Below are 27,214 nucleotides of genomic sequence, written 5' to 3'. Positions count from 1 at the left end.
AAATTCACCTTAGAGTTGTCTTAATTTTCTTTTATTTAAAAAAAGATTTTATTTATTTATTTGTCAGAGAGAGAGCGAGAGAGCGAAAGAGCACAAGCAAGGGGAAGGGCAGAGGGAGAAGCAGGCTCTTTGCCGAGCAAGGAATCCGACGCGGGAATCAATCCCAGGATCCTGGGATCATGACCTGAGCTGAAGGCAGACACTTAATTGACTGAGCCACCCAGGCATCCCGTTTTAACTTTCTTAGATCACTCCTCTGCTCTTTATTAAGATGTAGAAAGAAATCACCCCTTAGTGGTGAACATGTTGAAGCTGTCCACTTGATACAGGATGCCAATCTTTCATCAGATGTGGTTCCTGAAGTCAAGCATAATTCTGCCAATCATTTCCAACAATAAGAGCTTAGGAAAAGCAGATAAAGTGCTCTCTTAGCATAGGAGAAGAGCAACACAAATTAGAGTACAGATAACAATGTTAACAGACTGAAAAAAAAGAAAGTTCTTGTTTTTCATTACACTAATTTTAACAATCTAGGGCAAAGAAATCACAGTGCTTACCATAAACCGAATTCACTCAAAAACAAAGTTTATATGTAAAAATAACCCCAAATAATAAAAGAGAAATGTTTAGCATTACTATTCCAAGTTGTAAAAGCCAAGAAAAAGGAAAAAGAGGATGGAGTTAATGGAACCCACAGGCTACTGATGTGGCAGTTTATCAAATGTAGCTGTAATGAAAAATAAATAATACAGGCAATTCACACTTCATGAAAGGATAAAAGTGTCAGTGTGTAGGTACCAGTTTTACTGCAGGGCATAATCAGCAAGTAAACGAAAGTGCAATGTCTAAAAAGTTTATAGCCTTCTATGAAGGCCTCATCTTGTCAGGTATTGATTTAGGTATTCAGACGACTTCACTGGTATTAAACAAATTGAGTGTTTGTGAACTTAGAGGACATGTTCTATTTCTCCCAACAAAAGTTGCCTCAAGCTTAATGTTAAGTTGTTTCCATCACTTAAATTTAAGGAAAGGGAAGAAAATGCTGAAATGATATCTTACACAATTATTTTCTTCTTAAATAGAGGGCAATCCAAAGTGAATGTTTCATACTCTCCACCTTCTCCACAAACATGGACTCCGTACTTCTTAGAAAGCTGGAAGTAAGAGAACAACAACAACAACAACAACAAAACAGGAAACTTAAAATTAGACAGCAAAAACGCTCACTTAACTAATATTATTTTTTCCTAAAAAAATCCATGCAAGAAACTTTAATTCCAAAATAGATCACAAGCTACAGGAAAATAACTTTATATTTCTACTTAAAACGTGTTTAAAGCCATTTGAAAAATGTTATCATTAAAGCACAGGAGTTTTATTAATCCCAAAATCCTTATAAAAAGATGTAAAGGGCCAACATTTTATGTGTAACAAGAAAACTTAGAGATTACCATAAATTTTAGGAATGACACTAGCTTTAGATTCAAAGAAGGCTAAAGAGAAAAGGTACTTAGTCATGAGGTAGTAAATGAGACTGCATGTGGCCAAACTGGGCTTCCCCCCTGCCCTTTGACCTATATGTGAATGGGGAGAAAAATAGGTTGTGTTTAGAGCATTTCTTGGAGACTCAGAGAAAGCAATCTAAGGCCTCTCCTTTGGCCTGTAAACAAAAGGGAGTCAACAAACATGGTTATTATGCTTGAGGTTATTAGTGGTGAAGTTCCAAAGGTACTGAGAACTGATGAAGTTCCAAAGCTGTAGACAAGCCTTAGGAACGTCTAACTCCTAGAAAGGTTGGGATAGCTTATCATGTTGTCTAATTAAACCTGAAATTAAAAAAAACAAGCAAGCAAAGAAACAACAAACAACCTGCAATCTGCATTAAATATAAGCTATATTATTTAAATAATCCTGAGACTGAGAGTAAAATAATTTCCCATTCAGCTGGTATATGGCTGGAATCAGTGCCAGGGAACACTCTCACTGATGGTGCCAGAGAAGCTTCCTGTTCTTGTGTTGAGGCTTTATTACTATGTTCCATCTCCTTCACTCTGAATTTCTTAGCTTTCCCTACTTATAGCCTCTCCTAGTCCAAAGTCCTCATTGCCCAAAGGAAGAGTGACTCCATGGATGTTCACTGTGCTGGCACTATGGCCTAAGTCTTCAGGTTTATATAGTTACGCATTTATTTCTCTGGTTATTTTTGTGGTTGTGCTATAATTCTGAATCCATTACATTTAAACTCTTGACTATGTGCCCTTAGGGACTTAAAGCATGGATCTGTGAGAATTCTACTGCTCTTTTCAAGGATCAGCAGTAATGTGAATGACACTGTAAAGCCAAACAGTAAGAAAAGTGAGGGAAAGAAAGCTGGGTGGCATTTTCTATATGAGTTCCCAAGAGCAAAGCAGAAATTTTCACCATCTTGAGTCATGAAGTACAGAAGCGGCAAGACAGAATTATGGCAGCTGGTCCTTATGGGAGCAGATAACAGGAACAGATTACTTTACCATATTAAATCAAATTAAATTAATATCTGCTCTGCAATAAAAATGTAGAAATAATAACAGGATATGGGTTTCAGGGATGTTTCCTCATTCTGCTAGCTAGGGTTTGTCCTCTTTTTTGATGATATCCTTTTCACTGGTCTTCCCATTCCAGCAACTTTCCACCAAATGAACCTTCTGATCTCACCTTTATGGTCAGTCTTTTTTTGAGGGAGTATACCTTATCAATTATTAGCTTCCTTTCATTGGAAAATTTTTTACTTAAGGTTTCCATAATTTCTATAATCTACCACCAAAGAATAACTGGATTTTTAAATTAAAGTTGGCATGGCTGTTACCCTACTGAAGTAGTTCTATTAGTCTCTAGTAAAAATAATATAAGCTGCTATGTTAAACCAACATATTATCATTATAAAAAGACTGCCAGTACTGGGAAATCTAAAATTTGTATGTATCCAGTGATATTTTCAGTTCACAAAAAATATTTCCATAATATTAATTCATATCACTTCTTCAACCAGTATTTATTGAACGATGATTATTAGGCAGGTTGTGTGAGATGAGGAAGATCTGAAGTAAACGAGACAACATCCCTGGTCTTTTGAAGGTTATCAAATATACTACACCCTATATTTCAACAACGCAAGATAATGAAACAGTGATGTAGCGTCTATAAATAACACACAATCTCTTCTACCTTTCTATTACTGATTCATCAGCATGAACACAGATTCTAGGCCAAGAAATCTGAATAAAGAGCTCAGTGGTTTCTATAGCAGATGAACCAAGAAGTCGTCTGAGTATGATGTCTTTTGCAGCCACTCCAAACTCTACTAGCTTCAAGCTCTAATAGACATAAGTCCTCAGAGAAAAATCCATCTTTATTGGCTTACTTTCAGCCAGCTTCAAGACCCTTTGATATTCTGAGAAAAGCTTCTGAAGAAGTGAAGCCCATGCTAGTCAACCACTTTCTGTAATGAATCTTGTGCTAAGACACAGCATTCTCTTAGAAATCGACATCCTTGTAGCACAAAAGCATGATGTATGCCCATTATAGAAAGGGTCAGTTTAGGGAAGTGGAGAATCCAGACATGCACATTCCGGAAACATGTTTGTGGTACAAAATATTCAATTTAGTTTTCTAAAGCCTGTTAAGTCTGTGTTCCAATACTGGAACAGAAAGTTGCAACTTTATTCCTAACATGTCTCCGGTCTGTGGTTTCAACTCAAAATTGCCATTATTGCATGCTAACACTTGATCATTCCAAATACAGTTTTGCAATTCCCTTTGATAAGTTTCTCTATCAGTCTTACTGTCATTGAAAATGCTAAATAGGTAACAGTTTTTCTAAAGTTTGGTTTCTCACTGAATCATCATGATTCTTTCCATAATTTAAGTACATAAAATAGCAATCTTTATTGAAAAGTAAAAAATAAATATTTTCATATTGCCTATTTCTTCACTAAGGCCCAATATTCATTAATGATTAAAATATATTTAACAGTTTCAGTTAGTATGTAAAAAGTCGAAGTAGACAGTTATTCTCACCCTAACAGCAAAAGTATGCCAGACAGGTTACAAAATCATGCTTTTTTGTTTTACATACAGAGAGCTGAGAATGTAAAGAAATCTGGATGAACTAAATTCCAGATCAGGGTGAGCCTTTCCTACGTGAGTAAAGATCAATAGCCACCTTCCTAATGGGCAAACAGTATTCTTCCACAGATGAGGGACTTTATCAGTGTGTGTAGAAAGCAGCCAAACACATGACCATCTGTGGACTTCTGTGATGGCTTGTTAGAGTCCGGAGGAGACCTGGGGAGTCTGTATAGCCTGCCAATTCTTTCCCATAGCTTTCCAATTCTTTCCCAAAGGCCTTAACCAAGTGCACATAGTGGCTACTTGCAGAAGGCCAGGGCCAGGACAGAAGAGGAGAGAGATTCCTTTGGAAACATCTGCTCCTTGAGTCTTTTCTATTGAGCTTTCACTGTGCCAAAGGCTGGAGACAGGGCAGGAAAACTAAGATTTTTTTCCAAGGCTTGGAAGGTCAGGAAGAAGGTAAGGAGAGGCTCAGAGCAATAAGCCTGTGAAAAGGCACAAAACACTGGTGGCAGGACAGTAAAGCAGAGGAGGAGAGGGAGGGAGGAAAGATAGGGGAGAGGAAAGGGGATCAGAGGGGTGAAAAGGGGAGGGGAAGAAAAGGAGAGACAGAGACAGAGATATCTAGACTCACTGAAGCACAGACCACAAGCCCTGATAAATGAAGAGACCTGATTACTACTCTTAAAGCATTTGAAACAAGTAGTAAACTGAAACAAAATGCAACTCAGATCAGAACCAGCTCAACTGTAGATTAAACAGAATAAACACCCCAGACTAGCTGTCAGACAGAGGAAGGGATGTGGCTTTTGGGGGGTAAATATTATTTACTTTAGTCTCTACTGTTCTTTTTTATTCAGTATCTACCATAAAATATGTAAAAAAAAATAAGAGATGTCAAAAAGTGAAAACTGTGACCTATAATTAATAGAAAAACAAACAGAAAAACAGAAACAGACCCAACATTAATCAAATACCGGACTCAGTAGGCAAAGACTATAATGTAACTATTGTAAATATGTTAAAGGATTTAGTGAAAAAGATAGATGAAATTCATGAACAGAGAGTAGTTTCAGCAAAAATGGAAACCAGGGGTAGACAGATCTAGGTTCATATCCTGGCTCCAACACTTATTAGGCATAGGACCTGGGATCAATTACTTAACTTCTCTGAATTTCCGTTTTCCTAGGTAATACCTACCCTTATTAAGGGCATGTTGTGACTGTTAAAACAGATAAATGATACATGCAAAGCTTTTAACTCAGTCCCTAATGCACAGGAAACATTCAATACATGGTATTTTTTTCTCTATTAGATTAATTTGTCCTTCCCTTGGGCCTTCTGCTCTTTTATCTATGTATTCCCTTCTTTGAGGATCATGACCACTACTATATCTATTACTTCTATGCAAATGGTTCTAAAAGCAAAAACCCTAGCCACTCATCTCTCTCTCATATGTTAGTCCCCACTCAAAATTCTTATCGAGTGTTTTACTTGGGAGCCTTGTTGTTTTAAATTTAACATGAATAAAACAAAGTTCTTGATTTTTTTTCTCATAACCACTTCTCCCTGCTCAATTTTCTATTTCTGTAATGGTTTAATCACACTGAAAGCTTGAAATACTGAAGAACTTAACTCCTTCCTTTCTTTCTGTCATTCCTTCTGCCACAGAGCCTACATTTTAAAATTTTTCATTCATTCATTTATTGAATCAGCAAATCTTTACTCAGTACTTACTAAGTGCCAGATCCTATTCTATATACTAGGGGCATGGCAGTGAATAAGATGGATAAAGTGAACAAATGTCTTCTATTCTAACATCCTTCATGATCACTTCACACTTGAACTATTACAGTCATCTCTTATCTTCCTGCTTAGTTTTCACACCTCCCAATCATACATATTATCACCATACTAACTTTCCTTAACAATAAATGACCATGGCACTCATCTGCTTAAAACTTTTTGATGACTATTACCTATTCAATAAAAATCAAACTCTGTAGACTGACAAACACTTCAGCCATTTGGCCCCAATCTTTGCATGGATATAAAGATACAAAGCCAATACAATAGATAAAATAAAATAAAAATGCAAAAGGATCTTTTGATACTAAATCTTATAAAATGAAATATAAAGTGATAAAACCCAATATTTAGTTTCCTTCTCTTCAGCTTAAAAGGAATTGCCCTTGTTACAGTCTGTGTGATGACTATCCTATGCTGCCTTGTGATGTATTTCTGTACTGCATCACTATGTACTTCCTGAACTTGAAATTTTTCATGTGTGACTTTTTCCTCATGAAACTATTTTCTAAATCCCTAAGACTTTCTCCTAGTTCCTTTATAGCAGTGTGTAGCACTCAGTACTTAGTGACCAACTGGGTGCCCTCCTTATGGTCCAGATACCCATGCATACTCGCAGAAAAGGGCCTGATAGACGTAACAGATAGGTCTAATCTGAACCAGAAATAAAGCCACTCTTAATCAGAATTACCAAGTAAAAGGGCAGAGAAAGTTACTGACTTATTTTTCTCTACCCTTAGAAACTGCATTTTTATCCTCTAGTGTTGGAAATCTGAAAGAGTAAATAAAATTCACACGTGCCAGTCAATGTTTTCCTTATCTCATTAGCCACTGAATCAGTGATGTCACATTCTACCCCACCACCCCCATTCTTAGCCATTTGGGAAATGTTATATAGAAAAAGATTTGGGCCAGCTGACCAGTGGGTAAGATTAATACACATACTATTTTGTCTGACATCCACCATTTGGTCCCAACCTTTGTATGAATACAAAGATATAAAGCTAATACAATAGATAAAATAAAAGTTCTAAAGGATCTTAAACAGTTGAAAAGAAATATGTTGCTGTTTTTTAACCAGTTGGATTATTAATAAAACAAGATAATTTTTTTACTTATTACACAATATAATTTTCATTGCATAAAAGCATGTTCATTGCTTCACATATATCTAAATTGTGCTATGTTCTCTTTTAGATAAAGTTTTTGGGGAAAGTGAACATTGGTTTGCCATATAACTGTTGTTAAGATAAGCATTTTAAAAAGCATTTTGAACAGATGTGGCTGACTTGGGTCATTTCATGGATTATAAGAATGCCTTGGAGTCTGAACATTTAAAAAGTGAATTCCTAGTAAATAAAAAGGAAATTACTTATATGATTCTATTTTTTCTGGCATACTTATTTATATAGATGAATATTCATACTCATATTAATTTCATTTGAATGCTGATTATTGAACTGAAAAAGTTAAGGGCATCTGGTTTCCGTTTAATTTTTATCCCTTTAAAAGATTATAATAAACCCAATTGTGAGAATTTCGTATTAAATCAAGATTTTTCTTCTTTTAAACCTGCCTCATTTATCTGTTAGTCATCTTAAAATTAGGATAAAAAAAAGTCAAATCAAATCACACTTCATCCCTCTCACCATCTATAGAAAACCATGAGGTTTATAATAACTGCTAAAATTTCATTTTATAAATGATATGCTTAACATACAAAATAGTTTCATGCTGCATATAATCATTCATAGCATGTACTCAAGAAGTATTTATTGAGTATCTGCTATAGGTTTGGCATTGTTTTAGGTGCTGGGGATAATGATGGGAGCATTATTATCCCCAGCCTCACGTGTGACTTTTTCTCATGAAACTATTTTCTCATGTATAGTTTCTCATGAAACTATTTTCTAAATCCCTAAGACTCTCTCCTAGTTCCTTTATAGCAGTGTGTAGCACTCAGTACTTAGTGACCAATTGGGTGCCCTCCCTATGGTCCAGATACCCATGCATACTCCCAGGGAGAGAGGCTGGGGGAGAACAGCCTATTGTCTGGAGGTACAGACACAAAGTTAAACAAGCAATTACAATAATGGGTAGTGATTGCTTTGGTGGATACATGAGATGCTGTGGGACTGTAAAGTACAGGACCTAACCAGACGGAACCCAAAGGCTTCTCCAAGTAAAACTTAAGCTGATATCTGAAGAATGAGTTAACCAGAAAAGTCTAAGAGAGAGGGAGAGGCCGAGGGAGAGAGAGAAGACAGGAGAGAAGTTAAGACTGTTCCAGAGGGAACAGTGTATGTTAAGTCCCAGAGCACATGATGGGTACTAGAAACTGAAGTAAGTATGGCACAGCTGGATCATAACTAGATGAATAATGGTGAGATGAGGCTGACTAGAAAGAGAACATATCTTATGGGACTTCGTAAGTCATGCTAAGTCATTATCCTAAGGTCCGTGAGAACCCATGATAGGTTTTAAGCAGAAAGCTAAACTAATCACATTTATCTCTTAGAAACAGTCTGGTTGCACAGTGGAGAATGGACTGGAGGGGAGTAAGTCAAGAAGCACAAAGAACTGAGAATTTGCTGGAGTAATCTAGGCAGGAGGTGAAGATTTCCTGAACTGGGGAAATAGCAGTGAGGACAGACAGGAGAGGGCAGATATTTTAAGAGATATTGTTGGGAAGCTGAATAAGTGATTAATTGAATGGAGGAGTGAGGAAAGTTAAACAAGAATTAAGGAAAATTCCCAGCTTTCTGCACTGGGAAACTGGATGGATGGTGGTTGTGTTTATTGGTACCTCAGTATGAATAGCAGTTTGCTGGGAGAGTACAATGACCTTATCTTTTCAAATTTTATGTGGCATGATACTATGATATATATACTATATATGTTTCTAAGCTACTGTTAAGCTACTCTGATGCCTTCCTGCTGCTCCTAAATTATATATATATCCCTCATGAATCTCTGTAATATATTCTTAATCAATTTATTCCCTTGGATATAGCCCATGCACTCCGTGGCTTCAACCATCACCTTTATGCTATTCTGCTGCTGCTAAAACCAACAGTATTACTATTAATTAAAGACCATTTATTTTATGCCTTAAAGTTAAGAAAAATGATATAATTATTTAATCCTCAAAATGTCTTTTAAGAATACAAAAGAGCATAGGTTCTGAAATCAGATAGATTTAAGCACATATTCAACATCTGCTACTTCCCGGTTGTATGACTGTGGAAAAAGTAACTCATCCTCTGAATGATCCCTCATCTGTAAAATGTAAATATCAATGGTCACAACCTCATAGGTTAGTTGATCAAATAAAATAATGCATAAAAAGCACTTAGCACAGAGTATGGCATTTAGTAAGCATTTGCTAAATACACAGTTTAACTATAAAAGTAGGCAAAGCACATATTTGTTGAAGACCCATCTGAGAGTACAAATTTTAACAAACATTGTAAAATATGACAAAAATAAGAATACTCTTAACGAACATTTAAGGAACAGTTCTAAACCTTTAAAATTTTATGCAACTCTTATATTAAAATTCATCTACTTTTTTGAACAATGAGAAAATAATCCTGGGGGAAAAACCCACAAAGGATAAAATAATTTTAGAATCCATTTGTTCACTTATCAAATGATAATTTTAGGAAACTGCAGAAGTTTAAGAAGCAATAATTACAATTATTCCATAGTTTATTTACTAATTATGTTATGTTAGTCAGCATACATTACATCATTAGTTTTTGATGTACTGTTCCATGATTCATTGTTTGCGTATAACACCCAGTGCTCCATTCAGTATGTGTCCTCTTTAATACACATCACCGGGCTAACCCATCCCCCCACACCCCTCCCCTATAGAACCCTTAGTTTGTTTCTCAGAGTCCATAGTCTCTCATGGTTCATCTCCCCCTCCGATTTCCCCCCCTTCATTTTACCCTTCCTACTATCTTCTTCTTTTTTTATAACATATAATGTATTATTTGTTTCAGAGGTACAGGTCTGTGATTCAACAGTCTCACACAATTCACAGCGCTCACCATAGCACATATTGAACCCAATGACTATCACCCAGCCACCCCATCCCTCCCATCCCCCACCACTCCAGCAACCCTGTTTGTTTCCTGAGATTAAGAATTCCTCATATCAGTGAGATCATATGATACACATCTTTCTCTGATTTATTTCACTCAGCATAATACCCTCCAGTTCCATCCACGTCATTGCAAATGGCAAGATTTCATTCCTTTTGATGGCTGCATAATATTCCATTGTGTATATATATATATATATATATATACACCACATCTTCTTTATCCATTCATCTGTCGATGGACATCTGGGCTCTTTCCATAGTTTGGCTATTGTGGACATTGCTGCTATAAACATTGGGGTGCACGTACCCCTTTGGATCCTTACATTTGTATCTTTGGGGTAAATACCTAGTAGTGCAATTGCTGGGCCATAGGGTAGCTCTATTTTCAACTTTTTGAGGAACCTCCATACTGTTTTTCAGAGTGGCTGCATCAACTTGCATTCCCACCAACAGTGTAGGAAGGTTCCCCTTTCTCCGCATCCCCACCAACATCTGTCGTTTCCTGACTTGTTAATTTTAGCCATTCTGACTGGTGTGAGGTGGTATCTCATTGAGGTTTTGATTTGGATTTCCCTGATGCCGAGCGATGTTGAGCACTTTTTCATGTGTCTGTTGGCCATTTGGATGTCTTCTTTGGAAAAATGTCTGTTCATGTCTTCTGCCCATTTCTTGATTGGATCATTTGTTCTTTGGGTGTTGAGTTTAAGAAGTTCTTTATAGATTTTGGATACTAGCCCTTTATCTGATATGTCATTTGCAAATATCTTCTCCCATTCTGTCAGTTGTCTTCTGTTTTTGTTGACTGTTTCTTTTGCTGTGCAAAAGCCTTTTATCTTGATGAAGTCCCAATAGTTCATTTTTGCCCTTGCTTCCCTTGCCTCTGGCAATATTTCTAGGAAGAAGTTGCTGTGGCTGAGGTTGAAGAGGTTGCTGCCTGTGTTCTCCTTTAGGATTTTGATGGACTCCTGTCTCACATTGAGGTCTTTCAACCATTTTGAGTCTATTTTTGTGTGTGGTGTAAGGAAATGATCCAGTTTCATTCTTCTGCATGTGGCTGTCCAATTTTCCCAACACTATTTGTTGAAGAGACTGTCTTTTTTCTACTGGACATTCTTTCTTGCTTTCTTGAAGATGAGTTGACCATAGAGTTGAGGGTCCATTTCTGGGCTCTCTATTCTGTTCCATTGATTTATGTGTCTGTTTTTGTGCCAGTACCATACTGTCTTGATGATGACAGCTTTGTAATAGAGCTTGAAGTCCGGAATTGTGATACCACCAGCTTTGCTTTTCTTTTTCAACATTCCTCTGGCTATTCGGGGTCTTTTCTGGTTCCATACAAATTTTAGGATTATTTGTTCCATTTCTTTGGAAAAAGTTGATGGTATTTTGATAGGGATTGCATTAAATGTGTAGATTGCTCTAGGTAGCATTGACATCTTCACAATATTTGTTCTTCTAATCCATAAGCATGGAACGTTTTTCCATTTCTTTGTGTCTTCCTCAATTTCTTTCATGAGTATTTTATAGTTTTCTGAGTACAGATTCTTTGCCTCTTTGGTTAGATTTATTCCTAGGTATCTTATGGTTTTGGGTGCAATTGTAAATGGGATTGACTCCTTAATTTCTCTTTCTTCTGTTTTGTTGTTGGTGTATAGGAATGCCACTGACTTCTGTGCATTGATTTTATATCCTGCCACTTGACTGAATTCCTGTATGAGTTCTAGCAGTTTTGGGGTGGAGTTTTTTGGGTTTTCCACATAAAGTATCATATCATCTGCAAACAGTGAGAGTTTGACTTCTTCTTTGCCAATTTGGATGCCTTTTATTTCTTTTTGTTGTCTGATTGCTGTGGCTCGGACTTCTAATACTAGGTTGAATAGCAGTGGTGATAGTGGACATCCCTGCCGTGTTCCTGACCTTAGGGGGAAAGCTCTCAGTTTTTCCCCATTGAGAATGATATTCGCTGTGGGTTTTTCATAGATGGCTTTTATGATATTGAGGTATGTACCCTCTATCCCTATACTCTGAAGAGTGATCAAGAAAGGATGCTGTACTTTGTCAAATGCTTTTTCAGCATCTATTGAGAGGATCATATGGTTCTTGTTCTTTCTTTTATTAATGTATTGTATCACATTGATTGATTTGCAGATATTGAACAAACTTTGCAGCCCAGGGATAAATCCCACTTGGTCGTGGTGAATAATCCTTTTAATGTACTGTTGGATCCTATTGGCTAGTATTTTGGTGAGAATTTTTGCATCCATCTTCATCAAGGATATTGGTCTGTAATTCTTCTTTTTGTTGGAGTCTTTGGTTTTGGGATCAAGGTAATGCTGGCCTCATAAAATGAGTTTGGAAGTTTTCCTTCCATTTCTATTTTTTGGAACAGTTTCAGAAGGATAGGTATTAATTCTTCTTTAAATGTTTGGTAGAATCCCCCTGAGAAGCCATCTGGCCCTGGGCTTTTTTTGTTGGGAGATTTTTGATGACTGCTTCAATTTCCTTAGTGGTTATAGATCTGTTCAGGTTTTCTATTTCTTCCTGGTTCAGTTTTGGTAGTTTATACATCTCTAGCAATACATCCATTTCTTCCAGATTATCTAATTTGCTGGCATATAGTTGCTCATAATATGTTCTTATAATTGTATTTCTTTGGTGTTGGTTGTGATCTTTCCTCTTTCATTCATGATATTATTTATTTGGGTCCTTTCTCTTTTCTTTTTGATAAGTCTGGCCAGGGGTTTATCAATCTTGTTAATTCTTTCAAAGAACCAGCTCCTAGTTTCTTTGTTCTGTTCTACTGTTCCTTTGGTTTCTATTTCATTGATTTCTGCTCTGACCTTTATTATTTCTCTTCTCCTGCTGGATTTAGGCTTTATTTGCTGTTCTTTCTCCAGCTCCTTTAGGTGTAGGGTTAGGTTGTGTATTTGAGACCTTTCTTGTTTCTTGAGAAAGGCTTGTATTGCTATATACTTTCCTCTCAGGACTGCCTTTGCTGCATCCCAAAGATTTTGAACAGTTGTGTTTTCATTTTCATTTGTTTCCATGAATTTTTTTAATTCTTCTTTAATTTCCTGGTTGACCCATTCATTCTTTAGTAGGATGCTCTTTAGCCTCCATGTATTTGAGTTCTTTCCGACTTTCCTCTTGTGATTGAGTTCTAGTTTCAAAGCATTGTGGTCTGAAAATATGCAGGGAATGATCCCAATCTTTTGGTACTGGTTGAGACCTGATTTGTGACCTAGGATGTGATCTATTCTGGAGAATGTTCCATGGGCACTAGAGAAGAATGTGTATTCTGTTGCTTTGGGATGGAATGTTCTGAATATATCTGTGAAGTCCATTTGATCCAGTGTGTCATTTAAAGCCTTTATTTCCTTGTTGATCTTTTGCTTAAATGATCTGTCCATTTCAGTGAGGGGGGTGTTAAAGTCCTCCACTATTATTGTATTGTTGTCAATGTGTTTCTTTGCTTTTGTTATTAATTAGCTTATATAATTGGCTGCTCCCATGTTAGGGGCATGGATATTTACAATTGTTAGATCTTCTTGTTGGATAGACCCTTTAAGTATGATATAGTGTTCTTCCTCATCTCTTATTACAGTCTTTGGTTTAAAATCTAATTTGTCTGCTATAAGGATTGCCACCCCAGCTTTCTTTTGGTGTCCATTACCATGGTAAATGGTTTTCCACCCCCTCACTTTAAATCTGGGGGTGTCTTTGGGTCTAAAATGAGTCTCTTGCAGACAGCATATCGATGGGTCTTGTTTTTTTATCCAATCTGGTAGCCTGTGTCTTTTGATTGGGGCATTTAGCCCATTTACATTCAGGGTAACTATTGAAAGATATGAATTTAGTGCCATTGTATTGTCTGTAAGGTGACTGTTACTGTATATTGTCTGTTCCTTTCTGGTCTATGTTACTTTTAGGCTCTCTCTTTGCTTAGAGGACCCCTTTCAATATTTCTTGTAGGGCTGGTTTTGTGTTTGCAAATTCCTTTAGTTTTTGTTTGTCCTGGAAGCTTTTTATCTCTCCTTCTATTTTCAATGACAGCCTAACTGGATATAGTATTCTTGACTGCATATTTTTCTCATTTAGAATTCAGAATGACGATTTAAAGATACTAGCTGGGCTTGAAAAAAGCATGGAGGATATTAGAGAAACCCTTTCTGGAGAAATAAAGGAACTAAAATCTAACCAAGTTCAAATCAAAAAGGCTATTAATGAGGTGCAATCAATAATGGAGGCTCTAACTGCTAGGATAAATGAGGCAGAAGAGAGAATTAGTGATATAGAAGACCAAATGATAGAAAATAAAGAAGCTGAGAAAAAGAGAGATAAATAACTACTGGATCAAGAAGGCAGAATTCGAGAGAGAAGTGATACCATAAGACGAAACAATATTAGAATAATTGGGATCCCAGAAGAAGAAGAAAGAGAGAGAGGGGCAGAAGGTATATTGGAGCAAATTATAGCAGAGAACTTCCCTAATTTGGGGAAGGAAACAGGCATCAAAATCCAGAAGGCACACAGAACCCCCCTCAAAATCAATAAAAATAGGTCAACACCCCGACATCTAATAGTAAAACTTACGAGTCTCAGAGACAAAGAGAAAATCCTGAAAGCAGCTCAGGAGAAGAGATCTGTAACCTACAATGGTAGAAAACATTAGATTGGCAACAGACCTATCCACAGAGACCTGGCAGGCCAGAAAGGACTGGCATGATATATTCAGAGCACTAAATGAGGAAAATATGCATCCATAGTTAATTTAGAGTAATGTACAATCCTTAAAGTTGTATTTTTTGACCCAGAAATTATATTCCTGGGAATTTATCTGAAGCAAGTGATAATCAGAAATGTATAGGAAGATTCATTAGGAATAATCATAATCATAACATTGTTTATAACAATTTTAAAATAAGTAACATTGTTTATAATAACTTAGAAATAACAAATATTTCCAACAAGAGGTAACTCACTGAATTTGTCATAATACATTCATACGGAGGATACAAATATGATGGAATCCACACAGACATTAATTAATATATTTTCTAAGTATATTCAATTATGCGGGAAAATAAATATGACATAATGCTAGAGAACAAAGGACACAAACTATATGTATAATCAAACCTAATTATAAGACACGTACAACTATTTAACTATGTGAACTTGTGTGAAAAACAAACTCTTAGGAAATAAACCATTACAGAGTACACCAACATGTTAGCCATGTGCATCACAGGACAGAAATCTATGTTTTTTATACTTCTCTATACTTGATTATATCTCAAAATTTCAGCAATATGTATGTAGGTATTTTATGTTGTTTTTTGTAATTACGATTTATTTGTATACTTTATCCCCCTTTTTTTCCCTTATCACAAACATTTAAAAATATTTAATGTGTATCTTTTGTCTACATCTTTGCAAATGTATTATTTTGTGTGCCTATATTTTTAATTCATTTCAATGTTACTTTTATGCATTCAACACTTTGCTGCTATATGCACACTGAATATACTTTTCTAAGTGCAGACTTGTATCTCATAATGTGCACTCACCACATTTTAACTATCTGCTCTTCCAGGAATGGACATTCATATTGCCTCCAACAACCCCAACATCATCAAAAATAACCCTGCAAAGACTATATTCACTAATGTCCCATTATGGAATGATAGGATGGGGATATTTAATCTAGGAACTGCAATACTGCCCTTCAGAATGGTAGACCAATCTACATTCCTAAGGTTCTGTAAATCTTCACCTGTCAACAATCGGCATTATCCAGTTTTCTCATTTTTGCCAAACTGGTACAAGGTAACATCTCACTGTTTCTTTAATTTGTACTTCTATGATTACTAAATCCATTTGAGCATCTCCTCATATCTATATTTGGTTTTGAGATATTCTTTTCTGTATAGTGGTTTTCCATAGATTTTGCCATTTTTCTGTTAGAATTGTTATCTACATGTTGATATATGTCAGTTAACAATCTCCAGTTATAGTGTCTACTCAGTTTTGTTTTGTTTTGTTTTTTTGTAAGGCAGTAAAGTTTCAGAATTATTCTTAAGTAATAGCAAATTTTACTCATAATATTAAACATCACTAACATTTATCGAGTACTGAGAATGTGCCAGATACTATGCTAAGCACCTATTACTTCTATTATTTACGTGGGAAACTAACTAGATCAACATTTGAGGTAAGCAGTAGCATCAGGATTCATACCTAGCCTCCTGAGTACAGAGTTAACTTGCTGATTGCTGTCCTATGCTGCCTCTTACCCCATGTGATCTGAATGAACTATGAAAAGGACTTTTGCCCAAAGGTATCATCTTTTCTCCATCACCTCTGCCACCAACCTGTCATTCTCACAATATTAATTTCTTCAAGAGCAATCATTGTAACATACAAAAATTCCCTTAACTAAAAAATATTAACTCTTTGGGGTGCCTGGGTGGCTCAGTCGTTAAGCGTCTGCCTTCGGCTCAGGTCATGATCCCAGGGTCCTGGGACCAAGCCCCGCATCAGGCTCCCTGCTCCACGGGAAGCCTGCTTCTTCCTCTCCCACTCCCCCCGCTTGTGTTCCCTCTCTCGCTATGTCTCTCTCTGTCCTATAAATAAATAAATAAAATCTTAAAAAAAAATATTAACTCTTGGATACAATAATATATTAAAGGATTAATGTATTAGCTGAAATAACATTACATTTTACAAGTCATGTCCACCCACATTACACAATGGGTACCTAACAGGTGGTTCAGGATATCTGAGGCAGGTGAACAAAATGGGTTCCTCTACTTAACCCCCTTTTCTCCCACCCCTACAAGTTCAAAGGTTTTGTTTTCTCTCTTTTTGAATTTCTTGACTATTCAGGAGAGTTATGTCAACAAGATGAAAAATGAATATGTGGTTGATTTTTTATCTCACTTAATGAGGTTAATGACATTATTCATAAAGATAAGGACATATATACAGTCCTTAAAATCTGATATGTCTTAGGCAACGATGGAGAAGACAGAGTCCTAGAAAATAAGTTTTTAAAAAATAAAAAACAGCCATACCCTTTAAATGCTTAAAGAAGATGAGAGTTTGACAAATGACACATTTGCTTTTATATTAGAATCACTGTGCTCTGAGTACATCAGGCAACTGATTGAGTCTCCTTTATGAGCATATGTAAAAATGAAAGGAAAAAGAGAAAGCAAAAAACCTGGGTTAAAATCTGGGTTGTGTCAGATAACTGTTGTACATGTAGTGAAAAACAAATTGGTAACAAATTGGTGTAAAAATTTATTAGGCACTCACTTGATAGAAAGCTCATGTACACACAGATTAGACTATGCAGAAGCCAGAGAAAAAGACATTCTAGATTGTTTTGCATAATTTTCTATACCTATCAGGAAAAATAATTCCTGTTCAAAATGTGCAATTAGCCATTAATATTCAATCTTTCTCTTTTGAACAATTTTTACCATTCTGAGAAGCTACTTGTCAAAATCATCAAAAATAACTACAGCTAAATCCTACAGTAAAATCTCTTTAAACATTGCTTCTGTTCTTTCTTCTCACTCCTTTACTCCTGCAACTCCAGTTACAGGTATGACAAACTTCTCTCCCTTACATCTCTTAGTCTTCTGTTTACTTTCCATCCCATTTTCTTTGGGCTTCAGCCTGGATGCTTTATGTCACCCTATCTTCTGGGTCTTTAAATGTCTATACAACTGTATCAAATCTACTGGTAAACCCAGGTATTGTGTTCTTAATTTCAGGTTTTGCATTTTAAGTCCTAGAATTCTATTTGATTCTCTTATAAAGAGTCCAAATTGCCCCTAAAATAGTTCATCTTCTCGCCCAAAGTCACAGTCACTTTAAAGTCTAAATCTGATAATTTGATCATATGGATCCTCTGACACTGTTTCTAGTGTGTGTTTTTCTCTTGCTTTCAGTTATCTCATCAGATCTCCTGATATGCTTGGTCATTTCTCATTGTCTGCTGAAAATTGTATGTGAAATATTTTAGAGATAATCTGAGGCTTTGAATCTTGTTATCTTCTTAAAGAGAGAAATAGGCAATACGAGGAACACCATATTAAGTCAATCTAGAATTGTTATGATTCAAAGCTGGATATAAGTATTTGCAAGGGCTGGACTATTTCTGGTTTGCCTTTACCCCTAAAGTCAGGAGTCCGACTGAATATGTGGATGGTTAACCAGGTCCACTCCAGTCTGGTTTGCCTTGAATTCCAATTTTTGTCTCTTTAGCACTTTGAAGCTGCGGAAAGCCCTACTCAGCTTCTCGGCTGGAGTTTTCTCCTCAACTTCTTGGTATCCCTGTACCATTTTTTGAATTAGAAAATGTCTTAAGGGGATTAGAGGCTCTGTTCTCACTGGAATTCTGGCCCCTCAAATTTTCTTATTTTTGGTAATTCCCTAATGCCTTCCAACATTATTTTTGTTTTAATTCCATACAACTATTCTAATTGTTTTCATAGGGAGAACTGGTCTGATGTAAGTTATTCTGCCATAGCTGAAAATGGATATCTTCAATGTCTACGGCAATTAAAAACATACGTACATTCTGACCCAGTATTTCCATTCTAGGATTTTATCCTACAGATAAATTCATATATGCCCTAAAATATATGCACAGTAATGTTCATTCTAGCATTATTTGAAATAGCAAAAGACATGAAAGAAATCAGTAAGGAATAAAGCCCATCAATAAAGAAGAGGCTCAATATATTATTCACATAGTGAAGTCATGAAAACAAATTACCTGGATCCTTATGTGTTAAAATGGAAGACGGAGAATAATATGCACAGTATGCTCCAATTTTGGTAAAAAAGAATAAACCATGCATATACATTTACATATGCAAAAAAAGTTTTTGAAGAGATACCTCAGAATAGAGAAGAGTGGTTACTCTGGGAAAGAAAACTGGGGGGCTTGGAGTCAGTGGAAGAGTTTTCATTATTTGATAGTGTTTGAATTTTTTTACACATTACATACTTTAATGTTATAATAAACATTAGAAAAATATATAGCATGAGAAGTGCTACATCCTGGGAGTCAAAGAAGAAAATGGCAGCTCAAAGGAGGCTTATTTAAGCAAGAGTTTAAAGCTTAGACTTTAACAACAGATTGGATTTAGTTGAGTGAAGGAGAGAGAAAGTCTGCAGAGAAGGGGAGTAGAACATGGAGGTAGAAGGGAGTACTCACTTTAGGGTAACCATTAATAGTTCCAAACTCATGAAGGATAGGGGGGATGTAGGAGAATGCCTAACTTACAAGCCTCTTTTTCCCCAAGGACAGATTGCATTGTGTTAAGGAGTTTAAATTTTATTTGAGGGAATGGGGAACAATGCAAAATTTTATTTTGAGGGAATGGGGAACAACAACAAGATCAGATTTGCCCTTCACATGTATGATGATGACAGCCCTGTGGCTTACCCAAGGGGTAAGGTGGGGAGGAGATAGACTTGAACTAAAAGATTATAATAACCTAGGGGAAACCCTAATGTAATGACAATGAGGATTAAATGGGACAGATTATAAGATGTTAAGAAGGTAGAATTAAAAGGAGCTGGGGCTTTATTTATGAATAATGGAATGTATGAAATAATTTTACAATTCACTTTTTATTGGTCTTGGACAACTGAGTAGACTGGAACCCTTCACTGTCAGGGAACATAAAAATGGCATAGATATGTCAGCAAAGAAATGTTCAGTTCTGCATAGCTGAAGTTGAAGTGATTGAGTACATCTAAGAGAGGAAGGTATCTAGCAGAATACAGATGTCTGGAGCATAAAAAGATGGTGGAAGAATAGACTTAATTGTCATAAGAATAAAATTGGTAGCTTAAGTCATGGAGGTGTTTAATATCACCACAGGAGGAAGGCTATGGATGAAACAACTTATAAGGGGTGGAATATATACATGGTAAGCCCCAAAAGGAAGCTAAGAAAATACTCAGAAAGCTTTCAGAAGTAAGTAGTGGAAGCCAATGGATGACGATGGTTTCAAGAAGGCTTACATTCTTTCAGAGAAATTTAGAAATACAGAGCCTGAAGTGTGTTACTGGTATTGAAGAAATAGGAGATCATATATTTGATCACTGTGTTAGAATTACCTAGTGCTTATTTAAAGATTAGATTCCTAGTCCTTCTGAACTGAGATTTCTTAGGGTGGGAAAAGAGTGTATATTTTAACAAGGTCCCCAATAAACTGCACTTTCAGGTCTGAGAATACCTATGGCAGACTTTAAACTCCTTTAGAACAGGATCTTGTTTAATTCATCATGTATCCTTAGTGCTCATCACAGCATTTGCCATGTAACAGGTCCTCAATAAATATGAAGTAACTTAAGGATGATAGTAGTGAATGGACAGACAGATGAACACATAGCTGAATGAAAGAACTAAAGAACTAAAGAACTAATGTCTTTGCCAAAATCTTGGTAGGATTATTGGAGCTTACATTCTGGTGGGGTGGGTGAAGGTGTGACAGATAATATACACATAAGCAGATAGACGATTTGTAGACATAATTTGTAGAGATCTGTGTTAGCTAGGGTAGTTGGGGAAAGATTTTCTGAGGAGGGAGCATCTGAGTTGTCACTTAAATTATGAGAAAGCATTAACCATGTGGCGGTCTGAGGGAAAAAAACATTTGAGGCAGAACAAAGTCCTAAGGAGAAAAGGGGTGAATAAAGTGTATTTAGGTAATAAGGAGGCATCTGTGGCTCAGGCTCAGTGAGTTAGATAGAGGCTGGTGGAAAATGAGGATGCTGATCATATACAGTTTCATCGGTTGTGATCTTATAGGAATTTGGATGTTATTCTATGAGAAACTATTTAAATTTTAAACAAAGCAGCGATGTGATTTGATTTACACTTTAAAAAAATTACTCTGGCATCTATATGAATAATGGATCCTAGCAGGGCAATGGTGGAAGTAAGCAGACCAGTTAGGGGTTGATGAAGTATTCCAGACAAGAGATGATTATCTTGTGGTGGTAGCGCCAGAGACAGTGAGAAGTGTTTGGGTTTAGAATATATTCTGGAGATAGAGAAGACAAGACCATGCTAATGGGTTGGCCAGAGTTAAGTAAGGGAAAGAGGAGTCTAAAGAATTTGGATTTTAGCCAGTAAGCAATGGGACTCAAAGTTTTGAAGTGAGTGAGTGACAATTACAGTAGAATATATTAGAACAGTTACCTTGAAGCAGTAAGCAAAATGAATTCTTTGGGAAATAAAATGGAGGATAGAGGCAAATTTGGAGTTGTCAGTAATACTCTAGGCCTGAAGTGACAGGCACTGAACTAAGGTGATGACAAAAGGAATGGCAAAAAGTGATGGATATAAAGGCCACAATCAAGTTTATGGAGATTTAATTTGCAGTGCCTTTAGGCACTAGGACTTAGCAGAGAAATTTGGGCTAGAAATATTTGGGAGTCATCCAAATATAGCTAGTTTTTAAAGCCATGTGAGTGACTGAGATCATCCAGAAAAAGGTGATAGAGTGAAAATGGAGCCTAGGCTAGGAACTGGCAAAAGAGACTAAGAGTGACGAGAACAAAGGAGAGAAACTAGGAGAATGTGGCATCATGGATGCTGATGGAAGCATTTTAAGGAGGAGTGTTTAAAACTGTCAAATAAGGGCTAAGGAGTGTTGGTTGGGTTTGGTAAAATAGAGATCTTGCATGATCTTTGTCAGAGCTGTATCCATTTAGAGGTGGAAAAAGAAGCAAGGCTCCAGGTATACGAGGTGTCTGAGACATGAAGAAGCACTGACCATCAACATGGATAACACTCTGAACTTTTTGGTTTTGAAGCAAAGAAGAGAAGTAGCTAGAGGAATAACTAGAGTGGAGGGAGGGAATCTTCAGAATGGCAGAGATGGTGGTATGTTTCAATATGATGTGAGAAAGAGGAGGAAGCTACTGGAAGGGGTGAGTGATTGCTGCTCATGGGATCCAGAGCACAGGAAGGAGGTGAGCCATATGTGGGAGGAAGTGTACTTCTCCCAGTTACAGGAAGCAAAAATATGCAAGGGTGGTGCTCAGAGGCAGAGGATTCCCAGGATGATGGCTTCTATTTTCTTTGTGAAGAAAAAACCATCCACTCAAAAGTGAGGGGAAAAGTGAAGGGGACTGAATTTTGAGGAGAGCAGAGAAGAAATGCAATAGCCATTATGGAGAATGGGTACATAGTAGTTTTCCAGAGAAATATGAGATTGCTTGGCCATGCTGAAGATTAAATAAAATGATTTCTGGAATTTTGTGTTTAAATATTCTATGATAATATCCAGGTTAACTCATAATTGACATCATGGCAATCCCAAGCCTTATACGTCTATTCTACAAAGAACCTCTACATGTTTGACACCTGAACTCATAACTTTAAATTTATGGAGCAGCTTACAAAAAGCTCTTTTGTCAAAGCCCCAGTCTCTCATTTCTCAAGTTCTCTTTCTTTTACACCCATAAATTTAATTTCATTATTTATCTACATTGTTTTTTTCAGAAGCAAAATATAATCTGATGATAGGGAACAGATGTGAACATAGATATAATGTTGGCCATAACACAAACTGCTGTGAGAAAAGTCCTATCAGAGTAGCATAAAAAAACATGTCATCAACTTAAATTATCTAGAAATCAAATATAATTTGTCACAATTATATTCTCATTTCATTTTAATTTTTATCTTTACTATTTGCCTCACATATATTAGATGCTTACTGATGTTTAGTGAAAAAAGGAATAAGCATTTCAGGGATTTCTAAGCATTTGGTACATATTGATAAACCATAAAATAATCAAGTGCAAATAACTGAAAGAAAATCCAAAAACCATAAAGTTAGTAAAGAAGGTAGTAACTGCTAGCACATCACAGCAATTGTATTAACAATGTCCAGAGACAATGTTGACAAATTAAGAGATGGGGAGGGGAACATGATAACTTATTAGAGGAGTTCAGTTCTTTCATAGAAGCAAGGTAATTTTCTTTTTTCCATCATAATTGTGAAATGAAATACTCTCATCATTATACTCCTTTAGTTATCATTGCCATGCGAATAACATTTGCCCCAATCTCTCATAAAATATAATAATAACAGTTAACAGAAAATAATGAAAATGACTAAATCTTCTTTAAAGTTTAGAACACATTTAGGATTTGACAATGATAATGGGTTAAATGATTGTTACTTGAAACCTTAAAATAATTTTTTTTTGCTACTCTGCAAGTTAATTTCCTAATTGGTAAAAGAGAAGAGGTTAGATTAGATCATCTCTGAAGGAAGTTTCTACTCACATTTTTGATTGAAAAGCATCTGATCACAGAGACTATAAGCTACTTTAGGAGTATAGTACTTCATATATAGCATACAGTGTCCACGTTAATAAAAAAAAACCTTCTGACAGGACAGTTTCCTTTTAGGAATAGCTTACTTCTTTATTCAGACCAAAAACCTGGTAATGATTTTCATAATTAATTTTTGATATCTTCATATCCATTAGAAGTTAATTTTTTTTCACAAAACTATATCATGAATGCCATCAGAGTTTTTCCAAAATAAAATTAATTTTATAATCATTATATCATGGCCTTATTTTTTTCTTCCTTTAGATGCCTATATTTTGAGAAATAGTATAAATTCTTACCTCTAAGAGATAAGGTTCCATTTGATCCAGGGTTTTTCCAAGATGCTTATCTGGATCTAAACCTGCCAAGAAAGATTACATTTTTTTGTTTTTTTTTTTAGGTAACTATCAGATTGGAAGTCTAAAGACATATTCCCCTTCCCTTGGCCTCTCCTTGCCTAGGAAACCAGTATGTGATTATTTCAAATTGCTTTGATCCTAAAGTAAAATGTATTTGGCTCATATTTACTTTCCTAATCCCCTTGGGTAACTGGTTTTCTTGCTCCTGAAAAATAAGTTCCATACCAAATCATTTCATTGCACTGTGTCAACTTCCAGATGCATTATTTTAATTCATTTTTGAGCAACTGTAATTTAGTTGGAAAAACAGGTATCATTTCAAACATGACATTTATGTCCTTGGTATTTTAATTATTATGGTTATTTTACTCATGGACAATAGTGAGAAATTTCTTATGTATCCCTGTTTTATCTAACTTTAAAATTCTAACTTAGAGAGTAAGAGTAGAAAATAGAAGAATGGTAGACCCTTATGCCTACATAATTAATTCACTTCATAGAAGGACACAGATACGAACACAAATAATTGTATTCTCAAATTAAATGACATTTCATTTCAATGACCACTTGTGTGATAATATATTTTCTAAACAAAGATAGAGACAACTCTGAAAAATCATTATTGTACCAATGGCATGCGCACAATCTTAGATAAAGATGTTCAACTACAGAGTTTATGTAGGTGATAAGGTATAGGCAGACAAGTATGAGCAATAAACTCTTCCCACATACCAAAACTAACTTGCCAGGGAAGAAAAAGTCACATGCCACAAGTTTGCTATGAAATGAAAGAATTCATTTTAGATATTACATCCATAATACATTTAGATATTTATATACATAATACGTGTATTGACTTAGTCTCATTTAAATAAGTTATTTTTATTTTTTGTTGGCTTAAATTATTTAGCTTATTAATTACACAAACTGATTAATAATTTTCTGCTTCTAGTTGGATGCCTTTTTTGGTTAACATATTATTTCTTATATCACATATCAGAAGAAGGGAAGTCAGGCAAAGATTGAAAACTCTTCTGCCACTGAGTATTTTTAGGTGAAACTCAAAGCAAACAACTCAGATCAATAGCACTAGACAGATTTTTCGTGTCAACTCCCTTCACAGCAATCTTATTCTCATGGTATATTCGCTAAAATTAAAATTTCAAGGAGATGGGTGAACATGTAGATGAACCAATCACTGATTCTGTCCAGTTCCTCTACTTCTACCACTATTTAGCAATTCAGTATTTAGAATGAATAAGTACATGAAATACTTTGAAAGAAACACCCATGTAATCACCACCCAGATTTAACAAGCATTAATGTGCTGTATTTCCTCTACAACATTTTTTTAAAAGAAATAACCACCACCAACACAATAGAACATAACAGTATATCTACTCTTAATCTATATCCCCTACACTTCTACATGGTAACCACTCTTTTGAAGTTGGTGAGTTACTAATAATGCTTTTATAATTTTACTACAAATTATGTATCCAAACAGTATTTAGTATTGTTCATGTATATTAAATTTTTACATGAATAATACAAACTTTAATTTGATTTTTTAAATTCACATTATTGAGATTTACTTATATTGATTACCATGGCTCTGGTCCATTCATTTTTATTATTGTATTCTATTCCACTATATGGATATGCCAGAATTTAATTCTACATTTTCCAGTAGATGGGTATTTGGGCCCTGGGTTGTTCCTAATTTCTGTTTTGCCACAAGTACTTTTTATGCTGCAGTGAATATGCTTTTATGTGAAATTACCATGATATACAATTGTATATATTACTGTATATATGCACGTGTGTGTGTATAATCTTTAAGTCTACTAGATATTGCCAAATTGCTCTTCAAAGCAGTATTAACCAATTTGTACTTCCACTATCAGGACATAGAATTCCTACTTCACATAATGCAAAAATAATTTAGTGGTGTCAGAATTTTAAATCTTTGCTAATCTGATATATAAATATATATAAAATTCTTTTAGATACTTGTTTTCATTTTCTTTTCTTTTTTTTTTTTAAGGTTTTCTTTATTTATTTGACAGAGAGAGACACAGCGAGAGAGGGAACACAAGCAGGGGGAGTGGGGGAGGGAGAAGCAGGCTTCCCGCCGAGCAGGGAGCCCGATGCGGGGCTTGATCCCAGGACCCTGGGACCATGACCTGAGCCGAAGGCAGACGCTTAACGACTGAGCCACCCAGGCGCCCCTAATTTTCATTTTCTGATTATTATTAAAAGTAAGAACCATACCCAACACAGATGGTTTCCCAGGTGAATTCTACTAAATATTTAAGGAAGAGTTAATACTTACTCTTCTCGAACTATTCCAAAAAGTAGAAGAGAAGGAAAACTTCCAAATTCATTCTATAAGGCCCACATTACCCTGATAATGAAAATCAGATAAAGAAACTACAGAAAAAGAAAACTACAGGCCAATACCTCTGATGAACATAGATAAAAATCCACAGTAAGATATTAGCAAACTGAATCCAACAATACATTTAAAAAAAAAAACCATTCACCATGATCATGCAGGATTTATTCCAGGGATACAAGGGTGGTTCAATATTTGCAAACCAATCAAAATGATACACCAAGTTAGCAAAATAAAGGATAACAGCTATATGATCATGTCAATAGATGCAGAAAAAGCATTTGACAAAGTACAACCTTCATTCATGATAAAAACTCTCAACAAAGTAGGTTTAGAAGGAACATAGCTCAATATAATAAAGGCCAGATATGAAAAACCTACAGCTAACTTCATTCTAAATTGTGAAAAACAAAGCTCTTCCTCTAACATCAGGAACAAGACAAGGATGTCCACTCTCTTCCCTTTTATTTAATTAGTACTAGAGGGCGCCTGGGTGGCTCAGTCGTTAAGCATCTGCTTTCGGCTCAGGTCATGACCCCAGGATCCTGGGATCGATTCCCACATCAGGCTCCCTGCTCGGCGGGAAGCCTGCTTCTCCTTCTCCCACTCCCTCTGCTTGTGTTCCTGCTCTCGCTATCTCTCTCTCTCTGTCAAATAAATAAATAAATAAATCTTCAAACAAACAAACAAACAAGATAGTACTAGAAGTCCTAGACATAGCAATCAGGCAAAAAAGACGTAAAAGGCATAAATTGGTAAGGAATAAGTAAAACTTTCACTATTTGCAGATGACATGATACTATATAATATATGGAAAACCCTACAGACTCCACCAAAAAAACCGCTAAAACTGATATATAGATTTAATAAAGTTGTAAGATAGGAAATTAATACACAAAAAATCTGCTGCATTCTTATACACTAATGAGATAGCAGAAAGAGAAATTAAGAAAATAATTCCATTTAAAATAGCACCAAAAAGAACAAAATACCTATGAATAAACTTAACAAAGGAAGTGAAAGACCTATACTTCAAAAAGCTATAG

At 35.7% G+C, this 27,214-nt stretch overlaps 1 protein-coding gene across 4 annotated transcripts in view; it reads right to left on the bottom strand.

The window, feature by feature from the left end:
• Nucleotides 1–27,214, bottom strand: part of DPH6 (diphthamine biosynthesis 6) — a 186,290-nt gene that overhangs the window by 23,859 nt on the left and 135,217 nt on the right. For all 4 annotated transcript variants that reach the window (XM_078053406.1, XM_078053407.1, XM_078053408.1 and 1 more), the window contains exons 6-7: nt 23,711–23,772; nt 1,060–1,154 (exon numbers count right to left, since the gene is read on the bottom strand). In XM_078053406.1, coding sequence (XP_077909532.1) covers nt 1,060–1,154; nt 23,711–23,772 — 157 coding nt within the window. The remainder of the gene's footprint in view (nt 1–1,059; nt 1,155–23,710; nt 23,773–27,214) is intronic.

This window comes from Halichoerus grypus, chromosome 8, assembly GCF_964656455.1.
Source record: "Halichoerus grypus chromosome 8, mHalGry1.hap1.1, whole genome shotgun sequence".
In the NCBI taxonomy this organism is placed as follows: Eukaryota; Metazoa; Chordata; class Mammalia; order Carnivora; family Phocidae; genus Halichoerus; species Halichoerus grypus.
This window is presented reverse-complemented; position numbering and strand designations above follow the sequence as displayed.